This window comes from Pseudochaenichthys georgianus, chromosome 6, assembly GCF_902827115.2.
Source record: "Pseudochaenichthys georgianus chromosome 6, fPseGeo1.2, whole genome shotgun sequence".
Taxonomy (NCBI): domain Eukaryota; kingdom Metazoa; phylum Chordata; class Actinopteri; order Perciformes; family Channichthyidae; genus Pseudochaenichthys; species Pseudochaenichthys georgianus.
The window spans coordinates 10,357,181-10,382,161 of NC_047508.1; the positions used below are offsets into that span (position 1 = coordinate 10,357,181).

The 24,981-nt window shown below is 39.3% G+C and overlaps 1 protein-coding gene across 2 annotated transcripts in view; it reads left to right on the forward strand.

Annotated features, from left to right (window-relative positions):
- Window positions 1-14,032, forward strand: part of pskh1 (protein serine kinase H1) — a 15,815-nt gene extending 1,783 nt beyond the window's left edge. For both annotated transcript variants that reach the window (XM_034085761.2, XM_034085763.2), the window contains exons 3-4: window positions 679-1,602; window positions 12,464-14,032. In XM_034085761.2, the coding sequence (XP_033941652.1) occupies window positions 679-1,602; window positions 12,464-12,781 (1,242 nt within the window). In that variant the 3' untranslated portion in view covers window positions 12,782-14,032. The remainder of the gene's footprint in view (window positions 1-678; window positions 1,603-12,463) is intronic.
- The last annotated feature ends 10,949 nt before the right edge of the window (window positions 14,033-24,981 follow it).

Sequence of the window (24,981 nt, forward strand, 5' to 3'; positions counted from 1 at the left end):
ACTTATAAGAGCTGTGATTATCCCTTGCATCAATTTTTTTATGTCAGAAAAGTTTTTCAAATTACATTTGGAGTTTCATAAAACACAAAACAAAGCAAATGTTTTTAAAAGCTTTAGCTAGAACATGTTTAACTAAATAATTAAGAGTAGAACTGGACCGAGCTCAGTATCTTGGTCACACACAAAAAAACAACAACATATGTTAAGGTTTGTTGTAAAGTTTTTTGTTTGATGTTATATGTTAATGTCATATATAATTACTGTAAGCCAATATGTTGTTCTTTTTGAACTCCCAAATATCAACATCTGTATCAACCTCAGAAATCCAGTTTCGATTGGGCTAAACTATCTATATACCTCTGCTGCATTCCACTGCATAATGTGGCATGGCAAGGACTCTACTCGACTTGACTCAGTCTTTTTCAGTGTCCCATTAGCAAAAGATGCTGATAGAACCTGGTACTATCCAAGGTGGATTTCAAAGACTTTAGACCTGTGACTAGTCAGAGATTTTCAAGCTACATTTTGCAGTGGAAATAAGGCTTATGGTTCTATTTGTGTGTCAAACTTACTATCTCTCCAATGTTTTCCTTCTTGCTCAACAAAAATCTAACACGGTATGTGTTCACCTCTGGTTTGTAATTCATCTGTGATAAACTGTCTTCCTTAATGTTTCAGGTTGATCCTCCCCAACCTCTTCAGACAGATATCTATAAGCACTTCATACGAGGGGATGGCACTAGGAGCAAGATGGGCGGGGCCGGTGGAGGGGGCGGGGACAAGGCTGACCCCACCTCCCCATATCAGGCCCAGGCCCAAGCTGCAACTCCCACGGCTTCCGCCCAACCCCCTAAGGACCCGTCCGATCTGTCGGACCCTCAGCGGAAGAAGGTGGCAAAATACAGAGCCAAATTCGACCCCAGGGTCACGGCCAAGTACGACATCAAAGCTCTGATAGGCCGCGGGAGTTTTAGCCGGGTCGTTCGCGTGGAGCACAAAAGCACGCGGCAGCCATACGCCATCAAGATGATTGAGACCCGCTACCGGGAGGGGAGGGAGGTGTGCGAGTCAGAGCTGTGTGTCCTGCGCCGCGTCCGTCATACTAATATCATCCAGCTAATGGAGGTGTTTGAGACGGCAGAACGTGTGTACATGGTCATGGAGTTGGCCACCGGTGGGGAGCTATTCGACCGCATCATCGCACGTGGCTCCTTCACAGAACGTGACGCCACGCGGGTGCTGCAGATGGTTCTGGAAGGCGTCAAGTACCTCCACACTTTGGGGATCACTCACCGAGACCTGAAGCCGGAGAACCTGCTCTACTACCACCCCGGAGCCGATTCCAAGATCATCATCACCGACTTCGGTCTGGCCAGCAGCAGGAAGAAGGGGGACGAGTGTCTGATGAAGACCACCTGCGGCACGCCAGAGTACATCGCCCCTGAGATCCTGGTGAGGAAGCCCTATACGAACGCCGTAGACATGTGGGCGCTGGGGGTGATCTCGTACATCCTGCTGAGCGGAACCATGCCCTTCGAGGACGACAACCGCATGAGGCTGTACCGGCAGATCCTCAAGGGGAAGTACAGCTTCTCTGGAGAGGTGACGAGCCCCTTACACTCTTTCTCTATCTTTTCTCACACACCACAGCAGACTTCACACACATTTGGAATACATTCCCCACACCGCATGAGGCTTTGTCAACAGTTTTTCTGGGAAGTTCAGTTTTTTTTTGTGAGGTGAAATGGTTCAAACACACTTTTTCCCACACGCAACTTCGCTCCTCACTAATCATCTCACAGCTCACACCGATTTCTATCTGGTGTACCTTTTACCTTTCCATACACATTTGTATCCTCCTCTCCTAGTCAATATTGCCTCACTCTAATTACGTGTGCATAATAATTTATGCTCTATCTGTGTATCTAGTCGGGAGAATGCTGAGTAGTCCATTCCTTTGTTTCTTAGCGTGGGATGTTTATGTTGCCAGTGAGCTTTACAAACGGGGCCCTCGGTTAATGGTTGCCCCACATACAGGCACTCCAGCGCAAATAAAAGCTGATCAGTTTTGTAATATTTAACGAGGAGCAGTTGGATCATTTGTTTTCTTGGAATGCGTCCAGATTTGAACTTCTCTTGTATCTGACAGCTGAGATAAAGTCCGATCTGACAAATGTAATAATTGACATCACTCCAGGGAGCCTGTTTTTGCTGATGTTTGAAAATAGCTAGATGAGTAGCAGGTATTTGGAGCAAGTATTTCTTATAATTTGTGAGAAAGCAATAACTTTTCATTGGAATCCACCATTATACTTATGAGTTCTTGAGTAGATGTTTTTTTCTAGCCTAAATGTTCATACAAAATCAAAATTAAGGAATATTTATCATGAGAGCAATGACAGGAAGCTTTATTCTCTGTCAAAATGAGTACAGACTGGGCCTAAACATTTATATTTCCATTATTTTTGGCAGTTTTGTTTGTAAAATGAGAGGGGAGAACATTTGAAATGATGCTCTGATATAACGTTTGTGGGCTGATGTTATGCTTGCTGTGTTGCAGCTCGCAAGGACACACACATTTTTTACCTTCTATGTTTTCATGGCAAACTAGCCTATTCACACATCGAGGTGAGAAGCAGCAACTTAAGTATTGGAAATAAGTCGTGTTTCTGCCAACTCAATCTTCTTTTAGCTTTGTCTGTCTGCTGTTCAGTTCCAAGGAAGTAGTGTATAGTGGACTTTTTAGGCATTTTTACCTGAACAACGTTGCTTGTTGTGGCCGAAAAAGCAGCTATGAGAGCCTGAACCTTAACAAAACCGTTGCAGTCTAAAAACCAAAACAATTAGTTGAATGATGCTAAAATACTCAGTAAAACTATAAGGCTGGGTGATATGACGAAAGTCAAATATTGTGAATATTAATAATTGTGTGTGTGTGTGTGTGTGTGTGTGTGTGTGTGTGTGTGTGTGTGTGTGTGTGTGTGTGTGTGTGTGTGTGTGTGTGTGTGTGTGTGTGTGTGTGTGTGTGTGTGTGTGTGTGTGTGTGTGTGTGTGTGTGTGTGTGTGTGTGTGTGTGTGTGTGTGTGTGTGTGTGTGTGTGTGTGTGTGTGTGTGTGTGTGTGTGTGTGTGTGTGTGTGTGTGTGTGTGTGTGTGTGTGTGTGTGTGTGTGTGTGTGTGTGTGTGTGTGTGTGTGTGTGTGTGTGTGTGTGTGTGTGAGCTCTGATTAGAGATGTCCCGATCCGATCAGGGATCGGAGCCGATCACATGATTTTCAAAAGATCGGAATCAGGAGAAAAAAAATCGGGGATCGGGATTTTCTTTTTATAAAATATTTTTTTTTTATTTAATGTTACAAAACAAAAATGACCATGTTCACGTCTTAAAGTCATCCTGAGGACTTAGTTTTGGTTTAAAATTACACAGCATCATGTATGTGTTGCGTTCTTTGGGCTTGTTTTCATAGACCTGGTTGCTTATTTCTCTGAAATCTGGCAACAGAGTGGGCGCAGTGTCTAATAGTAGTACGTTCAGCTGGTGACTCGAGAGTCGGGACGGAGAAAATGTCAGGAGTTTGGAAGTATTATAAAATTGAAAGCGAAGGCAGTGTAACAGCCAGATGCAATGTTTGCAAGGCAGAGGTTCTGCGTGGTGGAAAGAACAGAGCTACGTTCAACACGACCAATCTAATACGCCACCTGAAACAAACACCATCAACAACACAACGAGCTGCTCCATCAAATCTGAAAAAGGCCTCTCTGCTAAGCTCCAAACTAATTCCAATATCTCAAAAAGTTTAAAAGATATCAAAATTATTGTATACAAGTTTTATAGCTGAAGATATTGTGATCATTTGAAAGTTGGAATGAAGTGTCTGGCTGAAATTATGTGGAAGGAGATGCATTTGGCGCAAAGTGAAGGAAAAGTGGATTTGAAGGAATGTAAAAAGGCTTTGGAAAGCAGAAGAATATTTGAACTGCAAACTTTTGAACTAACTTGATGGTGAATGATCTGTCGCCATGGCAACGGCATCTGATGACATCCCATAATACTCTTAGATGTGTTGATGGCTGCATTGTTACCAAACCTGTGAAGTTTTGGGCCATTTCGAGTATTTTCACTGAAGTTATGAGAAAACCGTGTTTCATGGTGAGCATTGTGTTGCCATGGCAACGGCATTTGAAGAAATTTCAAAACTGTCCTGGAGATGTCTTCACGGCTGGACTGTTGGCACACATGTGAAGTTTGAGCACTCTTTGAACATTTGCATAGGAGTTATAGTGTAGTGCTGGGGGGAAACGATTATTTTGAAAACGATTAATCGGGTGATTATTTGATCGATTAGTCGACTAATCTAACGATTGTTTTTCTGTTGTTCAATTCATAAAAAACGTAATGTAAAAAAAACGTAATGTAAAACTTTTTTTTTTCACGATACTGTGTCTCAGGGGATCTTAATATTTAAGAACCTATTAATGTGTTATACCAGATTTACGGAAATAATCTCAGCTAACTGACGATACAAACCATGTTTACCAAAACAAAACACAAGTCTCATAAGAAGCATCTAAATGACCCCTGAGCGAAAAATGCTAACGGACATTGGCACAGAACTCAAGATAAAAGTACCCTTATTACTTATCGTAGCTGCACATACAAGATATCTGATTAAAGCTGAGACTCCACAGATTATGTAGGTATATAGTATCATCACTGAGTGATCCGGACTCGCGACAGGGGAAGCAAATACAGTCATCACAACACGTACCTTTACAGAGCTTCTCGGGAGATCGTCTCACCACCGTAGCTGTCAATCTGATCAAAAGACGTGTTCAATGGCATTAAAATGAGAAAAAACGCGGCTGAATCGGTTAATCCATAGGTTTTTAACGTCTATGTATAAAAAAATTATTGAATTTATAATCCATAATTCCATTTTAATGTAAAAATCGGAGAGCAAATGCTAGCTGCTAATGGTAGCCACCACAGCTAGAACTGCTTGTTGCTGTGGGTGACCCACGTGTGTGTAGCGACGCGTCGACGCGGAAATATGTCGTAGACGATATTTTGAAGTCGACGTTGTCGACGCGTCGCTACAGCACTATTATAGTGACATCATATTTTATGGCGAGGGATGCGTTTCCATGGAAACGGCATATGGTGAGATCTCAGATTTGACGTATAGCTCTTGAGGCATGGACCGGTGATATACAAGTGAAGATTGGGGGACGATTGGACAGTGTCGATTGGATTTACAGCCTCATCGTGTTTCATGGCGAGTGGTCTGTCGCCATGGCAACGACATTTGATGACACCCCATACTACGCTTAGATGCATTTATGGCTGCATCGTTATCAAACCTGTGAAGTTCTGGGCTGTTTGGAGTATTTTCACTGAAGCTATGAGAAAACCGTGTATCAAGGCGAGCATTGTGTTGCCATGGCAACGGCATTTGAAGAAATCTCAAGACTGTCCCGAAAATGTCTTCACAGCTGGACTGTTGAAGTCTGCTGCATGTCAGTTGGAGTGATGACATCATCGTGTTCCATTACACAGGTGTTTATAGTTGAGCTAACGAGCTCTGTAGAGATCACAGGTTTCCATTGTTCTGAACGAGAGATAAACCTCTTACATGTGAACGTTTTGTGGAAGAACCGTAACAGATATCTGTGAAATATCAAAACGTGAAGCATGTCAACGAAGTTGAGTATCTGAAGTGTAATTTTTGTGTAGTTTCGGGTTAATAATGTGGCCTTGTTGGCAGTTTAACTAAAGGTGTGCGGCTGCTACCGTGAGGAAATATCTGCCTGAAATTGCAATGGGCTTCAATGGAGGAATGTTGAACGTTTTTGTCACTTCATGCCCTCAAGAGGCATTTTGTCTAATATTTTTTCTTATTTTATTTTTATTTTCCAACCTAGGAGAGGTTTTCCTACGTTTTCCATGAAAAAATATGTGTAGGAGTGTAGGGTTTGGGAAGTATGGCAAGTTTACGAGCTAGAGTTAACGAGCTGCTCCATCCACTCTAATGTAAAAATCTCAAAAATGCCTCTCTACCAAGCTCCAAACTAAATTCAATATCTCAGAATGTTTAAAAGATATCAAAAGTAAAAGTCAAGTTTGAATAGCTGAAGGTCTTGTGGTCATTTGAAAGTTGGAATGAAGGGTCTGGCTGAAATTATGTGGAAGGAGATGCATTTGGCGCAAAGTGTAGGATAACAGGATTTGAAGGCATCTCCCATTGACTTCAATGTTAAAAAAATAGTTTAAAAAGCTGAATATTTCAAAAAGTATGAAATATTTTTGAAAAAGTTGAAGGTTTCTTATCAATTGCTGAAAAGGCTGAATACTGTTTAATATTTGAATGGTTTCTGTAGCTGAAAGTAAGCTGAAGTTATGGAGAGCTAAAGTATTGGCTGATTTGAAGGCTCTTCCCATTGACTTCAATGTAAAAAAAAAAAGAGTTTAAAAAGCTGAATATTTCAAAAAGTATGAAATATTTTGAAAAAGTTGAAGGTTTCCCATCGATTCCTGAACAGGCTGAATAGTTTAATATTTGAATGGTTTCTGTAGCTGAAAATAAGCTGAAGTTATGGAGTGGCAAAGTATTGGCTGAAATAAGTTTAAGTTTAAGGGGAAGAATAAAGTTTTGAAGTACTATAGTGGAATGCTGTAAACAGCATTCGCACTAATAAAGATTTGAAGCACTATAGTGGAATGCTGTAAACAGCATTCGCACTAATCAGCTAGAAGACTGGTGAGTAGGGATGTCCCGATCACCTTTTTTTGCTCCCGATCCGATTCCGATCATTTGATTTTGACAATCTGCCGATACCGATTTTTCCCGATCCGATCTTTATGCAATGCATTAAGAGAAAAAAAAGGTAACAGATAACGGCTGGCCATCCAACGCGATGAATTCAGCTATCTTGGCTGTTATTGTGTTGGCCTTTTTACTGTTCTGGGGCAGTCTCTGAAAGTGTTGGTTGTTTCAGTGCCGTTACCTGAGTGGCCGCTGTGTACTCGCCGTGTTGTTGTTGGTGTTTGTTTCTCAGGTAGCGTATTAGATTGGTCGTGTTGAACGTAGCTCTGTTCTTTCCACCACGCGGAACCTCTGCCTTGCAAACATTGCATCTGGCTGTTACACTGCCTTCGCTTTCAATTTTATAATACTTCCAAACTCCTGACATTTTCTCTGTCCCGACTCCCGAGTCACCAGCTGAACGTAGCCTCTCGTTAGCTTACTGCTACTATTAGACACTGCGCCCACTCTGTTGCCAGATTTCAGAGAAATAAGCAACCAGGTCTATGAAAACAAGCCCAAAGAAAGCAACACATACATGATGTTGTGTAATTTTAAACCAAAACTAAGTCCTCAGGATGACTTTAAGACGTGAACATGGTCATATTTGTTTTGTAACATTAAATAAAAAGAAAAATTATATAAAAAAAAAATCCCGATCCCCGATTTTTTTTCTCCCGATCCCCGATTTTTTGAAAATCACGTGATCGGCTCCGATCCCCGATCACGTGATCGGATCGGGACATCTCTACTGGTGAGTTCAAAAAGTTACCTCACTTTACTGTAGTGAAGCTTTTATAACCAGGTAAAGACAACATATGATATAGATATTAAAAAATCTTGGATGTTATTTCGTCTCGTATCATATTATCGATATAATAATGATATATTTAATGTAGTGTAGTGTGATATATAGATTTTTGTGCATGTAAATGGTCTGCAAAGGCTAAAATCCCAAAGTTCCCTCCAGAGGGAAACGCACTCCTTTGGACTCCTTTGTTTACTTCCATAACATAATGATATCTCTGTGTTGTAACACTGTTGCTTTGATAGCTTAGCGCTCCAACACATTGTTTGTGGGACATCTCTAATCCGTTGACCATTCACAACAGAGCTAGCCAGCTAACCAATGAGAGCAGACTGGGCTCTGGTTTCAGACAGAGGGTGAAAAGAGGTGCTGCAGCACAGGCAGTATGAGAAAACTAAAGAGCTTTTTGAACATTAAAGTATGTTAACATGTCCCAGTAGAGACACTAAATACAAATATGAACCTGAAAATGAGCAGATTAGAGCCTCTTTAACCAGCGCTATGTAAAACTGAGGGAAACTGCAGACTTGGGTGATCATTCTTTGTGGGTTTGTGACTCAGAGGTACAATTGTTTTTGACATACACACATACTTTTTTAAACACTATTTGCAGCGAAATGCTTGTATCCTTGCGATTAGGATGGGCGTAATAATGTACTACTACAGAATTCATAAATCCCAATGATTTAAATACTGTCGTTGGATGCTGTATTGATGTGACTTATTTTATTGCACGTAATGCACTACCAGGGGGGTATACTACGAAGCAGGATTTTCGCTTAGCCGGCTAAATTCAGGGAAAACTCCGGCTTTCCGGTCCTACGAAGCTGGTTCTCTTTTTAGCAGGCTGGATCTCCATGGTAACTTATGCTTAGCGGCTAACCTGGTCGGGACCAGGTTAGGTTGCAGGCTAAGAGCTCAACTCAGTGAAAGCACCGCCTTCTGACCAATCAGAGCTCAGTGTGCGGAGTTTAAAGCGATCAAGTCATATTACAGGAGAAAGGAAATACAGAAAAACTGCCGTTGCAGGAAAGACAGCTGGCAAAAATCACCGACTGTGTGAATGTGAACATTAATAGAATATCACCTCCATCTTCAGAGCAATCTGACTATTATAACATTAGCGTTAAGAAAGCTTACTTAAATATCGGCCACAACATAAGTAACCGGATCAGAGTAACGTTAAGTACAGTTGGCGGCATATCACTTCATAAGGTATCATATATCTCCTTATCTGAGTCAGCTGAGCCGTACCTGGCCGTGCAACACTCACTGTGTCACATACTGTATGCAGAAGTATTATTTTAAGCAACACATTAAGTTGACGAAACACTCGAGACAAATATAATTAAAGTCAGATCGTGTCTTAGACGGGGCAGTGATATCATAAACCTGTTAATGTACGCATTCAAACACTTTTTCTTTTGCCAGCTGTATTCACCTTGCAGGTGCAGCTCTGAGGCTTTTATCCTGGATAAAGTGTTTAAGGCATGGATGTTTAAAGTTTAACTTCTTCATATGTCTAATATTATAGTTGACTTTTCATTCAGGAAGTATGACGCTGCGCTGTCAGTGCGCTTCTCCATGTTTGTGATTGGTCGAATGCTCCAAATACCACCCCTTTCATGTGAACGCGCACCTAACTAGATAGGACACGGCTGGCTTGAGCGATCCACTTGATAACCAGCGTTGTAGTACCGTTTATCGAGAGCGCGCATGTTTTGGATTAGGCCAACAGGCTAACTCAAACATATCCAGGTTAGGTTGAACCAGCTTCGTAGTACAGGCCCCTCGTCTGTGCACTACAACACACAACAACTTGTATTGTGTTACTCTGTATTGCAGAGAACTAGTTGAAGAAAGGGTAAACGAGAGCTGGAGCTACAGCAGACATAAATGCTTGGGAACATGTCTTTACAACTGCGATAAATAATGTCCACATTTACAGCTACAGTCCAGAGATAATCGCAGCCTAGACGTTGTAATAGGTGGAGGTGAAATGTATGTCGGAGGCTTTTGTTGTGTCATGTATCTTTAGCCAGCACTGGTGATTTACCTGCTGTGGGGAGGGGGGTTAGTTGTCTACTGGGACACTGAAAATGTGTGTGTGCAGTGTTGATATTCAAAATTCCTGTCTAAGTAGGGGGTAGAGTTTGACTCATTACTAGTTCACTCATGCTAAACACTTCTCGGAAAGAACGTTGAGAGTAGTTATGAGGAAACTTGCTTCAAAGGACATTTTCTGATACATTAGACCAGGGGTCGGCAACCTTTTTGATATGAAGTTCCATTAAAAAAAAAAAAGAATTGTTATCAGCGTGCCAACGATAGAGAATTATCAACTGGGGGGGGTTGAGGAGCTTGACACTCGTGAACTATCAGCAGGAGGGCGGGGGGAGCCTCGCTGCGGGGGAGCAGTGTGTGGACCTGTCAGCGCAACTTACATGATGCCGAATTTAACAAACACATTTAATTGGTTTAAACGGCATAATAATAAGGACGATCGTCCGTTCTGTGATTCTCTAGAACACACATGTTATAATATTAGGGTCACGCAGAGTGAGATGAGATCGCTGTCCCTTTAACGGCCCGTCCACACTACAGCGTCGAAAGCTCCAATCTGCCCATTCACTTTCAATGGGGTGACGTCACGTAGCCGCGCTTTTTCGCCGAACTGAATTGTGGGTAGCAGAGCGGTCCGTCTCAGGCGACAGAAGTTGAACAATGTTCAACTTCTGTCGCCGGAGTAGCCAGCGCCAGCCAATCAAATCCCGTTTCCGAAAATCTGACAGCTGAAGCCGTAGCCAATCAAACCGCGTCTAAGCTGGGAGAGATATCCCGCCGTTCATTTCTATATTTCAAAAAAAGTCGGAGGAGAAACTAACTATCGCCGTAGCGAATCACCCGGTTTTGTATGACCAGACCCTCTTCACCTACCGGGATACAAACTGGAGGAACCAGGCATGGAGGGAGGTGGCAGAGACAGTGGGGGAAACTGGTAGGTTTTCGCCTGTTTGGGGAGTTTATATATATATTGCTCGCATAAAATCCCCGGGGGTTTTTGCTTTGTATGTCGGGGGCGGGCGATTCATGTGATTGGTTGTTGGTCGTGTTGCTTGAATAAAATCCCCAAGCTCCAGACACGCCCAGCTCCAAGCTATTTTTGAAGCTGTAGTGTGGACGCTTCGTAAGAGAGAGAGGGGTGTGGCTTGTGCATGTGTGTTTGTGGATGGTAGAGCCACAGTGAGGGAACGTGTGCATGTTTCTGGAAGTGAAACGAGGAAGCAGAAAAACAGAGGTCTGTGATGTATTTTGTGAAACAGAAGAACAGCTAAATAAATGCAACGACCTCCCAAGAAGAGCTCGCCTCTCTCCAGTCATTGAAGCTAAAGTGGGTTATTGAACCTGAAGCTTGTTGCTTCCAATGCTGGCAGGCGTGCCAGGGGTCGCCGACCCCTGCATTAGACCTTTCAAAATGTGAAGTTCTAGCAAGACATGCACAAACAAGCAAGCAGAGTCACATTAAATTAGCAGACAATATAAACAATATCAAAAGAAAAAGAAGAGTAATTGTATCATATTAGCTTGGATAAAATGTTAAACTCGTTACAGTTCAGATCTTAACGTTCTGTCCCCACATGTGCATCACTCTGCTGCCCTCTTTTGTCCGGTGGACAGAGCTGCATTGATGCCAACAAACTACTTTCTTACACATTTCTTTTTTAAACGCCCTCCCCTCAACTAAAAAGGGTTTTGTTTATTGTAAATTCACTTTGCAGATTAATTTTGTACAGGCTGTTTTTACATTAATCTGTACTCTATATAATTTATCTATACTTAATTTAAATCAGAGTCTACCCTGTATGATCTTTTGACATCACATCTAGTTTGTAAGCCAATCATGGTCCAGTATCCGACTAACACAAGAACATACATTTGTCTTTCTTTCAATTAGGCTATTTTTCATTTTAGTTAAGTTTTAGTTTGTTATCACAGGATTTTTGATAACTTGAATGTAGTTTGTAGTTTTTCAGAAAGGCTTCTATTTTGGTTTCATAGTAGTTTTAATTTGTGTTGTTTGGGTGAAGTGTCTCAGAAGTTTTTAGCAACATATACATAATACATGATCGGAGAACTGTTTAAGAGCTATACAGTTCAAATCCTTGATATAGGGATTCACTTGAGTGCTAGTCTCTACCACACTCTTGTCACCAGTAATATCTTCCCGACCACATATGATCAACTGCAATATTACAATTATTGTTATTTTATTCTGCAAGACCATACTGCAGGTGAAAAACATGAGGGATTAATTATTAATCAATTGCGGTATAGCGCAATCTTCTGGAATGTGAAATCAGTTTTTTGTGGTTCAATGTTCCAAGAGTTGACAGAAACTTATGTTCCAGCTTGATCACCTTTTTTTTCTAACTCGGATAGTATTGTTTAAATTGCAATTTAATTAAAAATGTTTTTCTTTGGATTCATTTTTCGAAAAGGATATCGATTGTAATTTTTTTTTTTTTAAAGTCACTATTTTTCAATGTTTCATTTTTTTTTTTATTCATAGTGAACAAACACAGACAATGAACTCCTCAGTGAGGAAGTAAACATCATATGCCTGGCATTTGAACTTCTGAAATGTTTGAACTTCTAAAATATTTGGATATTTATGTTTTCAGAACCTTTTGAGTATGAAAAAAAACATGGCCACCACAAATGATTCAAAACAGAGTATTTTTATAGGACTAATATTTCCAGAACTAGAAATGTGCTCTCCCTCGTTGCCTTCACCTAAGTTAGGGAACCAATGTGCTCCTGTTGACAGTTTACTCTAACCTCTGTCCCTCTCCAGCCGTGGCCCAATGTGTCCAACCTGGCCAAAGACTTTGTGGAGCGGATCCTGATGGTGGACCCCAGCGAGCGGCTGACAGCGGGCCAGGCCATCAAGCACCCCTGGGTGGTCAGCATGGCCGCCTCCTCCTCCAACAAGAACCTCCAGCGCTCCATATCTCAGAACCTCCTGAAGCGGGCGTCGTCGCGCTGCCACAGCACCAAGTCGTCGCAGTCCACCCGCTCCAGCCGCTCCACCAAATCCAACAAGGCCCGGCGGGTGAGAGAGAAAGAGCTGCGGGAGCTGAACCGCCGCTATCAGCAGCAGTACAATGGCTGAAACTGGGACCACAACCTTATACTTTAAGGGGAAACAGCACTACAATGACTGACATTTTCAAAATGACCAACACCGTTCGAAGTTGCCGCCAGTGTTTGAGGCCAAAATTGCAAATTATACCTTTAAAAAAAGACAAAAATGGATGAAAAGTAGCTGCTGCCATTTGAGAATTCCTCTCGCAGCGAGTCTCCGAATGACAGAAAAAGACAAACCACAGAAGTCTTGAACTCCAAGGGTTACATTATCTCTCCATCCATTCCTTCACTTTTTTCTCAGGAAGGATGGTGCCTTCCACTCCTTATTTGCTTTTCTTACAATCCCTGTGTCTCTACATATTTATTTATTATTGTTGACATGATTATTAGTCTCCATTCAAACGGTCACTGGATAATGACTTTCTGAAAGGATCTGTTGAACAGAGTTCTGGGTTACTGACGTTTCTAAGAAGAATAGGGGATTCCCCTCGGTCATTCCTGATTGGAAATTGCTGTGAATTTATTATTGTACAGACCTTGTCTACAGATGTGGGTGACGCAAGCACACTGCAACCAAACCACACCCTCGAAGGTCAAAATGAAGGCGTATTTTTTATTAGTCTAAGCTTATCTACTCTTGCCATTATTGCCTTGTTGATATCATTGTTCTAAAACTGTCAAAAGATTGTGAAGCTGTTTTGTGTTGAATCTTCAATGTATTGTATTAGACAATAGGCCACACAGCCCCGCTCCCAATGACATTTACAGATCATTAGATTTAACCATGAAGTACCTGGTATGATCCCTTTGTATTGTAAAACAGTATTCTAATCATTCACTGTCTTTGTGAAGGTAAACATCTCTGCTGTTTGTTGGACCAGCTCTTTGTAAGTTCAATGTTAGCTTGGCCTTAAGATACATTTTTATTAAGTGGAGATAAATGCAACAAAATTAAAACAAGTTGTAAAACACAAATACATTTTCCCTAAAAGAACAGCTGTTGCCAAACTGCACTACAACTTGTTTCCTACTGTAGCTAAACCGACTGACAAAGCTAACATAATGTTAGCTTGCTAATATGAGACCAGTTCAGAATGAGGAGATGAGAGCTATGTGACCTGACAGCTTGCAATACAAATGCTTTTAAGAAATCCTTTTTAAGTGGAAAGACTTAAAATTGAATTTCCTGAAAATAATAATAAATGTTATGCCCTAAAAACAGTATTAATTAAAGCTAGTTTAGCATTAGCTAGTAATGCTACTAACGCCGAAACAGTCTTTTTAAAGCCAATGGTGGCAACTGCCTGAGTTGGGAAATCGTTTTCCCAATTTCATGTGTGTTCATGAGCATGGATGCTCCGAATAAGATATTGTATTTTTTCCTCTGAATGTTTAAACAACCCGCTGTTTCTATGTTGTTGTTCCAAGTGGGGGAGTTTCCTGAGAATGTTCTAATGCTAATGCAAAGTGAAACATTGGTTATGTAATGTTTTCGGCCTGTGATTTGGATCCACTCCAACATGGAATGAGTTCTTCCTTGGACCATACTACACACCCTACCAACGTTGCTCTTTAAAATGTGGCCTGTAGTTTTTTTCACCATAACCCTCCACAAACAACCAAGCCCCCCCCCAAATAAAACTGCGGTAAAAAACCCTACAATTATATTTCATATATTTTGGAAGTATGCTATAGTAACCTCCTGTTTATACGTACGTTACCGAAGTCTTTACAAACTTAGACATTTGTTAAGTTACTCATGGATTTACAAACCGCTTGTGCAAACCCAACCTGAGTCGTGCCATCGTTCCTAGCTAGCCTCTGTTTTACCAACATCTTTAGCGAAGTGAATGTCTTTTGAACAATGAAAACATTGCGTTTTTCACTCTAAGCTGCCATTTTAAGTGCTAGATTCCCATTCAGCACACAATATAGGGCGACACAATTTTTTTTTTAGGAGACTTACCAAGTTCGATGTAGAAGCTTGTGAGCTGAGGCTAACCACTAGTTGTTCAGTGATAAGGTATACCAGCAACTCTCAGGCTGAAAAACAGTCCTCAGTGTAAAACTACACGTATGACCAAAATGAAGGAAACCACTGAAGGACAACGAGGAGCTTTGGAGGTATAAACAAAAGATGAATTACAGAACCTAGCATATGCAACCATGCACGTTTTCTTTAATTCCTTTCGCCTGTAAGTGCACTCAAGCTGATGTCTACTTCAAATCTTAATCTTAAAACTTTGTCAAATAAGTAATGATTGTTATTGAATCTTTTTGACTCCTTTTATTTTGAAAAGCAACTTACCAGTTAAAATGTGTCCATCCTTCTTTCTTAAATCGGACCTGTAACTGTTTTTTTATATATGTTGTCCATTCAGAGCTCTCCCAGAGTGAACCAGTTGCTACAGTGTGGTCTTTTCTCTTTTACAGGAGTATTTTTGCTGTGATTTACCCACAATTATAACCACGTGTTGCTGTTGTGAACTTTTTAAACACGTACTGGAAACCTAACCGAGCCATGTCAGCTGACCTCAGTTTTTTTGCTTTTTATTTGTCTATTTTTCTTTCTTTCTACCGGGATGTTCGGTAATTTCTCAATTTTCCTCGATGAAAGATTGATTTAAGATCGTATATTCTTCTGTCCCACTGATGTTATCCCTGATGTCTCACCTCTAAATTGTTTATATAGACTGCAAGTGAGGCTTACATTGGAACTGGTACACTCTTAATTTTAACTGTCTTAATTTTGATAGATATTCCATCCAAAATGTGTCTTTTTTTTATATATCAAAAGCATTCTGTCGGGTGTTTTGGGTGAGGTATTGCTGATGATGTGGCCTATATTCTGTTAGTTGGTTCATCAATGGTGTCTGTGTGAAGTAAACATTTTGAACACGTGTTACAAGTCACAAAATAATAATTCGGACTCAAAGGAATTTCTGTGGTCACGTAGGCAGCAACATTGTTAGTGCCTTTTGTATAAAATGTACAACAAATAACCAAATCAGTTCATTAGCAGAATGTCAGCACATTTGTAAAAGTGTTTACTTTCATGTTTTTATATATCTGTGTGATTTTATATAAATGCTGTCCTCCTAATTGAAGTAGCCAACTCATCACTGTTATCTGAAAACAGTTGTTTTTTGTTACTGTGTGTCTAAATGAATGATAACACTTTGATTCTTCTACCATTATCTTTTTTATTTTTTTTAAAGGTGAGTTGTATGTGCCAATAAAACACTCGAACCTGACTATTTGTGTTTTGATACTATTCTCCTTTTTGTGATTGGTCCAACAGGTCACAGGTTTATTTGTAAGTGAGTAAAGACAAACTCTTTCTCAGGAGTTGGTGGATACCAAAATGGAGGAAAAAGCAAAGTCAATTTTGGAAATATGTTGTGCATCAAAAATAATTTTAATGTTGCTCTGTGTCAAACAGATATAGGTAACTTCTTGGAGTCCCTTATGTAGTTTTAAAAGTTGCACTTGTTTCTGGTGATTTTGTTTTTGTCACATCGCAAATGGATTTAAAAGGAAAGTATAAGGAATCTAAAATGTAACAAAATATACTGAAATTTAATTCAATAACACAGTCATATGCAACTGATAATACAAACTAAAATGCTTGTTGAAATAAAATGAAAAACACAGATGGCTTACACCTTAACAGCTGTAACACTTTTAAGATTTTTTAAAACTATTTTATTTATGTATTTCTCAGATGGAGCAATTTTCTGTGTCTGATTCTGATAAAGATTGCCCAGTTTAATCAGAGCTAATGAACATAAGGCTGAGTGGTAATGACAACTGTGAAACTGATTCTGGAGTCCCGTTGTATTTTATTGTAAATAAACCTCTTGTGATAATAGCCATTTACATTTCTCAATGCTTCAGATCTAAATGTGAACTGCCATACTGTCAATCGCAAACACGTTTTAATGGTGGAGAGTAGGCTACACATGTTTTTTTCGCAATACTAACTGAAATTAACATGTTTATTAGGAGTTCAAAATAATGTAGTTCTACTGGGTCCTTCTTAAAGTCCAGTTTCCTGAGAGTGAACAGCGCCCACTGCCGGCAAACCCACAGCGTGACCGGGAACGCTGGACTGTTAAAGTGGTATGTATCTTGAGGCCCGGTGGGTTGCCAGGTTTGATACTTAGCTTCAAAACGTTATGATCCAATGTGCGATTGAAAAGTGTGACGAAAGTAATAATATTATAATCAATATTTTCAAAACCAATACGGGGAACCATTTATCTCTTTATGGTGTATATTATCTAAAATGTCTGGATAATCTACCTGTGGGCGGTCGTTTTGTAGGATAAATTAACCAAACATGGCAACCCATCTTAACTAGACGTCAGTGGTCTGCGGCTGAAGCGTTTACTGAGTTTGCTGCTAGCTTTTGTTCGGTGGACAATAAACTACCTACCGAGTAGCTATCAGTGTATTAATACACGGAGACTGAAAAATACACACAGATAACTGTGAGGGCATTAGGTATTGTTCAACTCGGTGAGTATTATCAACACACAAACCACCAGAAAACATAACTAAGCTAGCTTAGCTAACGCATGTGATAGACAGATGGGTCTTAAAAATCTATTAGCATGTCTTCTTGTTTACAATACCTGTTTCGGAAGGCTAGGCGTAGCGCTCGCGACACTAACACGTGCGTTCATGGTTTTTTAAATAACGTTGTTTACTGTCGACATAATATTTGTTCTCAATATTAGCCTCCAGCATGCTTGCTTTGTTTATGCCGATAAAGTCGTGACTTTTTGTGTCTACATCTCTTTGTGTTGTCATTCGGATAGGTAGCTAACGTGTTAAGGTTTTAGTTGCAGGCTAAATGTTATGTGGAGCTGTAAAGAGATGTAAGCTGTTATTTAATCGCATGACTGAAATAGTGCCCAACGTAAATCCTGCTAACACTAGATATTTCATGCACCCTGTAATGTAAATTCAAGGCATTTAAACTTGTCTGTATTTTGATGTGTGTTCAGTTTATCCAGGGAGTTAAACCGAACAAAGTACTCGCATCTCAAACTTAAGAAACAAAGTAAAAGTCCTGCATTGCAAATGTTAAAAGTAAAAAAGTATGCGCAGCAATATGTACTTAAAGTCCAACAAGTTAAAACAAACTATTTCTGCACAATGGCCCTATTCAGAATAATATAAAATACAGAAGTATTATCAGCTAAATGTACTTCAAGCATCAAAAATACTTTTATGTAGAATGGAAAAACATTTTCGCCGTTTTTTGTTATTATTATGTAAACAATATTATCCTGTTTTAACCTTAACATTTTAGTGAATTTTAGTATTGTAGTTTGTCCCCGTGGAGCAAAACAAAGTGAACATTCATAATAATGTATATTGCAGGTTCACAGTTATTGATCAATTATTATGTATCTTAATTTTACAGCTTGCAAAGGTGGAGCGTCATCCATAAAAGTACATCATAATGTATTAGTTGATTTATTTTTGTATTAATCAATCGATTAATTTTGTATAATATCAACTAATAATATAACTAATCTTTACAAATTAATTGAGTGGAGTACAAAGTACAATGTTTGCTTCCAAAATGTTGTGTAGAAGAAGTATCATAACATGAAAATACTCAAGTAAAGTACAAGTACCTTTTTTAAATCTACCTACTCAGACATTACTTGCTTAAATATACTTAGTGACTTTCCATCTCTGCACCACAAAGAGCAAAATTAGGCTGTTCCAATAGTGAAGCATATGACCGTGTGCTCTGCTACACAATCACCCTTGATATTACACAAACTTAATTTGTGTTTTTTATTTTTGTATTAGTTCAATCCTTGGTTCTATTGTAGTATCATTGATTTTAGAGGAAGGGAGGTTCCTGCCACTATAGTACTTTTACCACATTTCTACTAAAAGTTATTTCCTAACTTCTCTGCTAAAACTGACTTCACTTGCTTACACTGCTGTGGATCTTTCCTTTGATTGATGCCGTTTTGTGGCCTGGTGTTATGTTGACACAGGTAGTCCCAGCCTGTCTTTTACAGCCAGGGTCTAAACCAGTAGTTGTTAGCTTTATTGTTGTCTTGTCGCACACATGCAGGGATCCTGCCCCGAGCCGGATCTGGTGATTGAACCCCCCCCCTCCTGTCAGATCAGGGGACTCATTTATAAAGCCTTGCGTAGGATTCACGTGGGAAGGTTGCTTGCGTAGGACAAAGCAAATAAATACGCACAGACATTTTCCGATTCATAAAAGACTGCGTACCGGCGCAGGACTTGCATACGGCACATCCTACGCCGCCGCTTTCGTCAAAGAACCGCCCATTCATTCATTAATTCATTCTGACTGACTGCATGAAGAAGATAGCAGGAAATGACGACAGAACAGCTAAAAAAGACATCTCACACCGTGTCAGATTTTGGTTATTTGGGGAGGTAGATAAATCATATTGTTTGGTGGATGCAGTTTGAACCAGAGTAGCAGCATGGAGGTCGGATCGTCACCAAAATAAATAAATAAGTGGTCAACATTAAATTAGCAGACAATATAACAATATCAAAAGAAAAAGAAGAGTAATTGTATATTAGCTTGGATAAAATGTTAAACTCGTTACAGTTCAGATCTTAACGTTCTGTCCCCACATGTGCATCACTCTGCTGCCCTCTTTTGTCCGGTGGACAGAGCTGCATTGATGCCAACAAACTACTTTCTTACACATTTCTTTTTAAACGCCCTCCCCTCAACTAAAAAGGGTTTTGTTTATTGTAAATTCACTTTGCAGATTAATTTTGTACAGGCTGTTTTTACATTAATCTGTACTCTATATAATTTATCTATACTTAATTTAAATCAGAGTCTACCCTGTATGATCTTTTGACATCACATCTAGTTTGTAAGCCAATCATGGTCCAGTATCCGACTAACACAAGAACATACATTTGTCTTTCTTTCAATTAGGCTATTTTTCATTTTAGTTAAGTTTTAGTTTGTTATCACAGGATTTTTGATAACTTGAATGTAGTTTGTAGTTTTTCAGAAAGGCTTCTATTTTGGTTTCATAGTAGTTTTAATTTGTGTTGTTTGGGTGAAGTGTCTCAGAAGTTTTTAGCAACATATACATAATACATGATCGGAGAACTGTTTAAGAGCTATACAGTTCAAATCCTTGATATAGGGATTCACTTGAGTGCTAGTCTCTACCACACTCTTGTCACCAGTAATATCTTCCCGACCACATATGATCAACTGCAATATTACAATTATTGTTATTTTATTCTGCAAGACCATACTGCAGGTGAAAAACATGAGGGATTAATTATTAATCAATTGCGGTATAGCGCAATCTTCTGGAATGTGAAATCAGTTTTTTGTGGTTCAATGTTCCAAGAGTTGACAGAAACTTATGTTCCAGCTTGATCACCTTTTTTTCTAACTCGGATAGTATTGTTTAAATTGCAATTTAATTAAAAATGTTTTTCTTTGGATTCATTTTTCGAAAAGGATATCGATTGTAATTTTTTTTTTTTAAAGTCACTATTTTTCAATGTTTCATTTTTTTTTTTATTCATAGTGAACAAACACAGACAATGAACTCCTCAGTGAGGAAGTAAACATCATATGCCTGGCATTTGAACTTCTGAAATGTTATTGAACTTCTAAAATATTTGGATATTTATGTTTTTCAGAACCTTTTGAGATGAAAAAAAACATGGCCACCACAAATGATTCAAAAACAGAGTATTTTATAGGACTAATATTTCCAGAACTAGAAATGTGCTCTCCCTCGTTGCCTTCACCTAAGTTAGGGAACCAATGTGCTCCTGTTGTACAGTTTTACTCTAACCTCTGTCCCTCTCCAGCCCGTGCCCAATGTGTCCAACCTGGCCAAAGACTTTGTGGAGCGGATCCTGATGGTGGACCCCAGCGAGCGGCTTGACAGCCGGGCCAGGCCATCAAGCACCCCTGGGTGGTCAGCATGGCCGCCTCCCTCCCTCCAACAAGAACCTCCAGCGCTCCATATCCTCAGACCTCCTGAAGCGGGCGTCGTCGCGCTGCCACAGCACCAAGTCGTCGCAGTCCACCCGCTCCAGCCGCTCCACCAAATCCAAACCAAGGCCCGGCGGGTGAGAGAGAAAGAGCTGCGGTGAAGCTTGAACCCGCCGCTATCAGCAGCAGTACAATGGCTGAACTGGGACCACAACCTTATACTTTAAGGGGAAACAGCACTACAATGACTTGACATTTTCAAAATGACCAACAACCGTTCGAAGTTGCCGCCAGTGTTTGAGGCCCAAAATTGCAAATTATACCTTATAAAAAAGACAAAAATGGATGAAAAGTAGCTGCTGCCATTTGAGAATTCCTCTCGCAGCGAGTCTCCGAATGACAGAAAAAGACAAACCACAGAAGTCTTGAACTCCAAGGGTTACATTATCTCTCCATTCCATTCCTTCACTTTTTTCTCAGGAAGGATGGTGCCTTCCACTCCTTATTTGCTTTTCTTACAATCCCTGTGTCTCTACATATTTATTTATTATTGTTGACATGATTATTAGTCTCCATTCAAACGGTCACTGGATAATGACTTTCTGAAAGGATCTGTTGAACAGAGTTCTGGGTTACTGACGTTTCTAAGAAGAATAGGGGATTCCCCTCGGTCATTCCTGATTGGGAAATTGCTGTGAATTTATTATTGTACAGACCTTGTCTACAGATGTGGGTGACGCAAGCACACTGCAACCAAACCACACCCTCGAAGGTCAAAATGAAGGCGTATTTTTTATTAGTCTAAGCTTATCTACTCTTGCCATTATTGCCTTGTTGATATCATTGTTCTAAAACTGTCAAAAGATTGTGAAGCTGTTTTGTGTTGAATCTTCAATGTATTGTATTAGACAATAGGCCACACAGCCCCGCTCCCAATGACATTTACAGATCATTAGATTTAACCATGAAGTACCTGGTATGATCCCTTTGTATTGTAAAACAGTATTCTAATCATTCACTGTCTTTGTGAAGGTAAACATCTCTGCTGTTTGTTGGACCAGCTCTTTGTAAGTTCAATGTTAGCTTGGCCTTAAGATACATTTTTATTAAGTGGAGATAAATGCAACAAAATTAAAACAAGTTGTAAAACACAAATACATTTTCCCTAAAAGAACAGCTGTTGCCCAAACTGCCACTACAACTTGTTTCCTACTGTAGCTAAACCGACTGACAAAGCTAACATAATGTTAGCTTGCTAATATGAGACCAGTTCAGAATGAGGAGATGAGAGCTATGTGACCTGACAGCTTGCAATACAAATGCTTTTAAGAAATCCTTTTTAAGTGGAAAGACTTAAAATTGAATTTCCTGAAAATAATAATAAATGTTATGCCCTAAAAACAGTATTAATTAAAGCTAGTTTAGCATTAGCTAGTAATGCTACTAACGCCGAAACAGTCTTTTAAAGCCAATGGTGCAACTGCCTGAGTTGGGAAATCGTTTTCCCAATTTCATGTGTGTTCATGAGCATGGATGCTCCGAATAAGATATTGTATTTTTTCCTCTGAATGTTTAAACAACCGCTGTTTCTATGTTGTTGTTCCAAGTGGGGGAGTTCCTGAGAATGTTCTAATGCTAATGCAAGTGAAACATGGTTATGTTAATGTTTTCGGCCTGTGATTTGGATCCACTCCAACATGGAATGAGTTCTTCCTTGGACCATACTACACCCTACCAACGTTGCTCTTTAAAATGTGGCCTGTAGTTTTTTCACCATAACCCTCCACAAACAAACCAAGCCCCCCCCAAATAAAACTGCGGTAAAAAACCCTTACAATTATATTTCATATATTTTGGAAGTTATGCTATAGTAACCTCCTGTTTATACGTACGTTACCGAAGTCTTTACAAACTTAGACATTTGTTAAGTTACTCATGGATTTACAAACCGCTTGTGCAACCCAACCTGAGTCGTGCCATCGTTCCTAGCTAGCCTCTGTTTTACCAACATCTTTAGCGAAGTGAATGTCTTTTGAACAATGAAAACATTGCGTTTTTCACTCTAAGCTGCCATTTTAAGTGCTAGATTCCCATTCAGCACACAATATAGGGCGACACAATTTTTTTTTAGAGACTTACCAAGTTCGATGTAGAAGCTTGTGGAGCTGAGGCTAACCACTAGTTGTTCAGTGATAAGGTATACCAGCAACTCTCAGGCTGAAAAACAGTCCTCAGTGTAAAACTACACTTATGACCAAAATGAAGGAAACCACTGAAGACAACGAGGAGCTTTTGGAGGTATAACAAAAGATGAATTACAGAACCTAGCATATGCAACCATGCACGTTTTCTTTAATTCCTTTCGCCTGTAAGTGCACTCAAGCTGATGTCTACTTCAAATCTTAATCTTAAACTTTGTCAAAATAATGTAATGATTGTTATTGAATCTTTTTGACTCCTTTTATTTTGAAAAGCACTTACCAGTTAAAATGTGTCCATCCTTCTTTCTTAAATCGGACCTGTTAACTGTTTTTTTATATATGTTGTCCATTCAGAGCTCTCCCAGAGTGAACCAGTTGCTACAGTGTGGTCTTTTCTCTTTACAGGAGTATTTTTGCTGTGATTTACCCCACAATTATAACACGTGTTGCTGTTGTGAACTTTTTAACACGTACTGGAAACCTAACCGAGCCATGTCAGCTGACCTCAGTTTTTTTGCTTTTTATTTGTCTATTTTTTCTTTCATTTCTACCGGGATGTTCGGTAATTTCTCAATTTTCCTCGATGAAAGATTGATTTAAGATCGTATATTCTTCTGTCCCACTGATGTTATCCCTGATGTCTCACCTCTAAATTGTTTATATAGACTGCAAGTGAGGCTTACATTGGAACTGGTACACTCTTAATTTTAACTGTCTTAATTTTGATAGATATTCCATCCAAAATGTGTCTTTTTTTTATATATCAAAAGCATTCTGTCGGGTGTTTTGGGTGAGGTATTGCTGATGATGTGGCCTATATTCTGTTAGTTGGTTCATCAATGGTGTCTGTGTGAAGTAAACATTTTGAACACGTGTTACAAGTCACAAAATAATAATTCGGACTCAAAGGAATTTCTGTGGGTCACGTAGGCAGCAACATTGTTTAGTGCCTTTTGTATAAAATGTACAACAAATAACCAAATCAGTTCATTAGCAGAATGTCAGCACATTTGTAAAAGTGTTTACTTTCATGTTTTTATATATCTGTGTGATTTTATATAAATGCTGTCCTCCTAATTGAAGTAGCCAACTCATCACTGTTATCTGAAAACAGTTGTTTTTTGTTACTGTGTGTCTAAATGAATGATAACACTTTGATTCTTCTACCATTATCTTTTTTATTTTTTTTAAAGGTGAGTTGTATGTGCCAATAAAACACTCGAACCTGACTATTTGTGTTTTGATACTATTCTCCTTTTTGTGATTGGTCCAACAGGTCACAGGTTTATTTGTAAGTGAGTAAAGACAAACTCTTTCTCAGGAGTTGGTGGATACCAAAATGGAGGAAAAAGCAAAGTCAATTTTGGAAATATGTTGTGCATCAAAAATAATTTTAATGTTGCTCTGTGTCAAACAGATATAGGTAACTTCTTGGAGTCCCTTATGTAGTTTTAAAAGTTGCACTTGTTTCTGGTGATTTTGTTTTTGTCACATCGCAAATGGATTTAAAAGGAAAGTATAAGGAATCTAAAATGTAACAAAATATACTGAAATTTAATTCAATAACACAGTCATATGCAACTGATAATACAAACTAAAATGCTTGTTGAAATAAAATGAAAAACACAGATGGCTTACACCTTAACAGCTGTAACACTTTTAAGATTTTTTAAAACTATTTTATTTATGTATTTCTCAGATGGAGCAATTTTCTGTGTCTGATTCTGATAAAGATTGCCCAGTTTAATCAGAGCTAATGAACATAAGGCTGAGTGGTAATGACAACTGTGAAACTGATTCTGGAGTCCCGTTGTATTTTATTGTAAATAAACCTCTTGTGATAATAGCCATTTACATTTCTCAATGCTTCAGATCTAAATGTGAACTGCCATACTGTCAATCGCAAACACGTTTTAATGGTGGAGAGTAGGCTACACATGTTTTTTCTCGCAATACTAACTGAAATTAACATGTTTATTAGGAGTTCAAAATAATGTAGTTCTACTGGGTCCTTCTTAAAGTCCAGTTTCC